The sequence below is a fragment of the Octopus bimaculoides genome, chromosome 6, assembly GCF_001194135.2.
Source record: "Octopus bimaculoides isolate UCB-OBI-ISO-001 chromosome 6, ASM119413v2, whole genome shotgun sequence".
In the NCBI taxonomy this organism is placed as follows: domain Eukaryota; kingdom Metazoa; phylum Mollusca; class Cephalopoda; order Octopoda; family Octopodidae; genus Octopus; species Octopus bimaculoides.
In genome coordinates, this window is record NC_068986.1 from 23,264,434 (window position 1) to 23,269,794 (window position 5,361).

At 39.9% G+C, this 5,361-nt stretch overlaps 1 protein-coding gene across 1 annotated transcript in view; it reads left to right on the plus strand.

Annotated features, from left to right (window-relative positions):
• Window positions 1-5,361, plus strand: part of LOC106882786 (acyl-CoA-binding domain-containing protein 5) — a 61,265-nt gene that overhangs the window by 20,716 nt on the left and 35,188 nt on the right. Inside the window, exon 2 of the mRNA XM_014933572.2 lies at window positions 4,816-4,936. Within this exon, the coding sequence (XP_014789058.1) occupies window positions 4,839-4,936 (98 nt within the window). The 5' untranslated portion in view covers window positions 4,816-4,838. The remainder of the gene's footprint in view (window positions 1-4,815; window positions 4,937-5,361) is intronic.

The following is a 5,361-nucleotide window of genomic DNA, read 5'->3' on the forward strand; positions in this document are numbered from 1 at the left end:
CGAGGTCGTTGCCAGTGCTGCTGGACTGGCTCATGTGCAGGTGGCACATAAAAAACACCATTTGAGCGTGGCCATTGCCAGTACCACCTGTTTGGCCCTTGTGCCAGTGGCATGTAAAAAGCACCCACTACACTCTCAGAGTGGTTGGTGTTAGGAAGGGCATCCAGCTGTAGAAACTCTGCCAGATCAGATTGGGGCCTGGTGCAGCCATCTGGTTCGCCAGTCCTCAGTCAAATCGTCCAACCCATGCTAGCATGGAAAGCGGATGTTAAACGATAATGATGATGAATATAATAAATATATCAAGTTTAATAAACTATAAATGAAATAAATTCGATTCTCCTGCATGGCTGCATTCCAGTGATTGAAACATGTAAAAAATAGACAATAAAAAGATTTAATAAAATAATAAAATCAGTTTGATAAATAAACTTAAAAATAACTATTGGCCAAAAAAGTTATGCTCTATTGACTGAGTTATGCTGGCAATGAGGAAGTCTCTGTGTGTTTGGTTGTCCTATTAAAAATAGCAGTCAAATCCTTCTCAAATCACACTAGCTATTTTTTATAAAATAGTGGCATGTAAAAAGCACCATCCGAGTGTGGCTGATGACAGTGCCCCCTGACTGGCTTCCATGCCGGTGACATATAAAAAGCACTATCTGAATGTGATTGTTGCCAAAGCTGCCTGACTGTCTCCCGTGCTGGTGGCACATAAAAAAGTACTGTCCAAACATGATCGATGCCAGGGCTGCCTGATGGGCTCTTGTGCTGGTGACATGTAAAGAGCACTATCCGAACGTGATCGATGCCAGGGATGCCTGACTGGCCCTGTGCTGGTGGCACATAAAAAGCACTATCCGAACGTGATCGATGCCAGAGCCGCCTGACTGGCTCCCTTGCCAGTGGCACATAAAAAAGCATTATCTGATTGTGATCGATACCAGGGCTGTCTGACTGGCTCCCATACTGGTGGCATGTAAAAAGCACCATCCAGACGTGATCGATGCCAGGGCCACCTGACTGGTTTCTGTGCTGGTGGCACATAAAAAAATACCCACTACACTCTTGGAGTGGTCGACATTAGGAAGGGCATCCAGCTGTAGAAACATTGCCAGATCAAATTGGAGACTGGTGCAGCCACTGGTTCTCCAGACCTCAGTCAAACGATCCAACCCATGCCAACATAGAAAAACGGACGTTAAACAAGGATGATGATGATGATGATGATGATGATATTTTAGAGTACACATGGTAATGTTGTCCTAGATTATTATAAAAGATGAATTGGCCATAGCTAGAAATGTCTTTCACTCTAAGCCTGCAGAAATGAGATATATCCACTGAAAATTTCATTAGCCTTGAATGCAGAAAGCGGTTTTATATATCAATGTATCTTTTGTTGAGGAATGTCATGTTTGAAACTATTCTTTTGTTGAGGTGTGTCAGGTTTATTGAGGCAAATGGGATTTGTAGAAACTGCCAATTCTGCTTTTGAGTAGATATTTAAATTCCTTCTTGGGATAACCATGCACTTAATATTGCTTTTAAAGAGTTAAACAATATTCACACACACACACTCACTCACACACACACACACACACACACACACACACATGCTCTCACAGACATATTCAATTTATATGAAGAGACTTATGTTAACATATCTGTAGGTGAACATAGCTAAGGCTGAGTACACACGCACATACATACACACACACACACACACACATGTATACACACACACATGTATACACACACATGCATGCACATATACACACACACATGTATATACATGCGCACATGTACATACACACACATACATTCACACAATATGAAGAGATTTGTGTCAACAGGTCTGTAGGTTGAACATAGCTAAGGCTGAGTGTGCACACACACACATACACACACACACACAAACACACACAAACACACACAAACATACACACACACATACGCACATGCACCCCCCTACACAATAAACAGTAAATGCTTTTCTCTTAAATTATTTACCAATCCCATTCATGTGTTCGGACCTCTCTTTTTCTCTCTCTCCCCCCTCTCCCCCCTCTCTCTCCCTCTCTCTCTCTCTCTTCCCCTCACACCCTTCTTCACATTTCCCTCCCTTTCCATTCCTCTGCTTTTCTATCACCCATTTTTCTCTCTCTTATTAGTATACAATACTGCAATATAAACAAACAGCTGTGTGTTGGTGACAAGTCACACTAGTAGTACTACTACCAGCACTGTTGCTGAACCCTAGGTCATCACGAATCCAAGAGAGCTGCAAGAGATCAAGGGCATTTCAAGCCATAATCATTCTGTCTTTTTCCTATGTGCTGAGTACCCAGGAACCATATTTCATAACATGTCCTTTTCAGAGATGGTGTGTGTGTGAGGGAATTAGTTTGGGAGATTTAGCTGCTATTTCTAGTTAGTTGAGTGACCACATAGAAGCTCTGAATGATGGATACTCTCTTTTACTCTTTTACTTGTTTCAGTCATTTGACTGTGGCCATGCTGGAGCACTGCCTTTAGTCGAGCAAATCGGCCCCAGGACTTATTCTTTTGGAAGCCTAGTTCTTATTCTATTGGTTTCTTTTGCTGAACCGGTAAGTTACGGGGACGTAAACACACCACCATCGGTTGTCAAGCAATGTTGGGGGGATAAACACAGACAGACAAACACACACACGCACACACACGCATACATATATATATACATATATACGACGGGCTTCTTTCAGTTTCCGTCTACCAAATCCACTCACAAGGCTTTGGTCAGCCCGAGGCTATAGTAGAAGACACTTGCCCAAGGTACCATGCAGTGGGACTGAACCCGGAACCATGTAGTTCGTAAGCCAGCTACTGACCACACAGCCACTCCTGTGCCTGTTCAACATTGAATTAGATTAATCTTGTGTTACACCCAGTGTATATATGATCATTGAACATGGAAGAAAATACTATGGAGTAGTTTGTTGCATGTTGGTATTGAGGTGTGTGTGAGAGGGTTTGTGGGCAAATATACCTATGGACTCTTGAAATGACTCTCAACTTCTTGGAGAAAGAAGATTTAAGAAGAGCCCTTAAGGCAATGGCAGAAACAGGTGAGAAAAGTTACAACTGGTTTTGGTCAAGGAAGAATGGAAATGAATTTTAAAAGGCATAATTTATCTTACTATCAACTGGTGTCTCTGACTGAACTGGTTACAACACCCAAAGTACCCTGGTACCCTGGCTCTGGCGTACCTTAACCATCCAGGATGATTGCAATGTAGACAGCAGAATGTCACAACCGAGGAGTATCGAGGAATCATTACCTGGATCTGGTCTGGCCTCCTTAGAATGTAAGGAGTTAAGGGCCAAAACAGTTGGATGAGAGTCTTTCTAGTAGGTTCCGAATTTAGAAATTGAAGCACCATTGGGGTGGACTCAGTCTTTTAACAATCTGGTGGTGATGGTGGTGGTGGTGAGAGAGACCAATTAAATCAAGTAACAGTGAACTAATAAGATTGATTGAATCAACTATATCCCTCCATCAAAATTCACATCTTTGTATCTTGTTTTTATTTTCAGAAGTAATTAAGTTTCTTTTCTTTCAATAAAAAAATACTTTTTGGTCCCATTTTTTTCTTGTATCACATCTCTTATCATATTTTAACATAAAGAGGGTTTTTTTTTGTTACTGAGCCCTTCAGTTGCTGTTAGAGAGAAAGGTGAAGTTGGTGTGGGGTACAGTTCTGCCTTTCAGTCAGTTTCCTGAAATGAGGGTTTATTTTAGTGAATTTCTATTCGTTGATGAATTTTAAAGATATCTGGACAGTCACTTTTAGAATGCCTTTGATCGTTTGTCTGTTTGGCCAGGGCTGACCTCTGGCTTAACTCCAACAACAACAACAACATCAATAACACCAACAGTTAAAAATTAATCCTTTAATTTAGTTATCTCATATTAATGATTCTACTATTTGATAAGTCTGTTCAAACTTTCTTTTAACTTTAGATAATCCTCATAGATGAATTATTGAAATTTGAAGATGACAAAGTATGTGTGTGTGAGAGAGAGAGAGAGAGAGAGTGTGTGTGTGTGTGTGTGTGTGTGTGTGTTTGTGTGTGTGATGAGATATAATTGCGTCAGTCTAATCTAACTGTTGCCAGTCAGTAGATAGTTCATTTAATTTGCTGTAATCGTAATAAGAATGTAAATTAGTGAACATTGGTACTGAAGGATAAGATAAGATTGAGGAATATATTGGTCTACAAATTAGTTTCTAATTGTTAGGATTTTATGCATTTTGTTGATAAGGCATGGTTGTGTGGTAAGAAGCTTGCTTCCCAACCACATGGTTTCAGGTTCAGTCCCACTGTATGGCATCCTGAGCAAGTGTCTTCTACTATAGCCTCGGGTCGACATAAGCCTTGTGAGTGGATTTGGTAGAAGGAAACTGAAAGAAACCCATCACACACACACACACACACATACGCACACATATATACGTATATTTTTGTGTGTCTGTGTTTGTTCCCCTTCCATTGCTTGACAACTGATGTTGGTATGTTTACGTCCTCGTAACTTAGCAGTTCAGCAAAAGAGACTGTTAGAATAAGTACTAGGCTTACAAAGAATAAGTCCTGGGGTCAGTTTGCTTGACTAAAGGCAGTGCTCCAGCATGGCCGCAGTCAAACAACCAAGACAAATAAAAGAAAGAATATGGTTGTTGATGTATTTTGGTCATATTCATATTTTTAACCCTCATTGTCTGCTTTGATTATGTTAACTCAATGTGTTGTCTGTTCTTGTTCTGTCAACAGGGTCCTTTCAACCTTCAAATGAGATGTTGTTGAAGTTTTATGCCTTCTACAAACAAGCAACAGAAGGTCATTGCACAGCTCCGAAACCAAACTTTTGGGATGTGGTCAAGAAAGCCAAATGGTAGCTATTGACCCTTTAAGTTATTTTTATTTGCTCTTGTCATTTGCTTTGTTCTTTGCTTATTTGTTTATTTGTTTTGTTCTTTGGCCACATGTTGGCTCTCATCAAGTGCACTTATGATTGAAGTCAGCACTTGGTGGGTAGTACTCAATACATTGTAGATAAAGTAAATGTAGAATTCTTTTTTTTATATATTTATTAATTCAAAAGTTCACATTAAAATCTTTTTGATTGAAAGCCCTGTTTAGTGTGACATCTCCTTTTCCATAGATCTGGACTAAGAAGAATAAAGAAATCACACTTGGGAAGACTTGGCTTGAAATGCCTATAGCATAACTACTTGAATACACGCATACACATACAAATGTATATATGCACACACACACACACACACACACACACGTATATATATATATATATATATA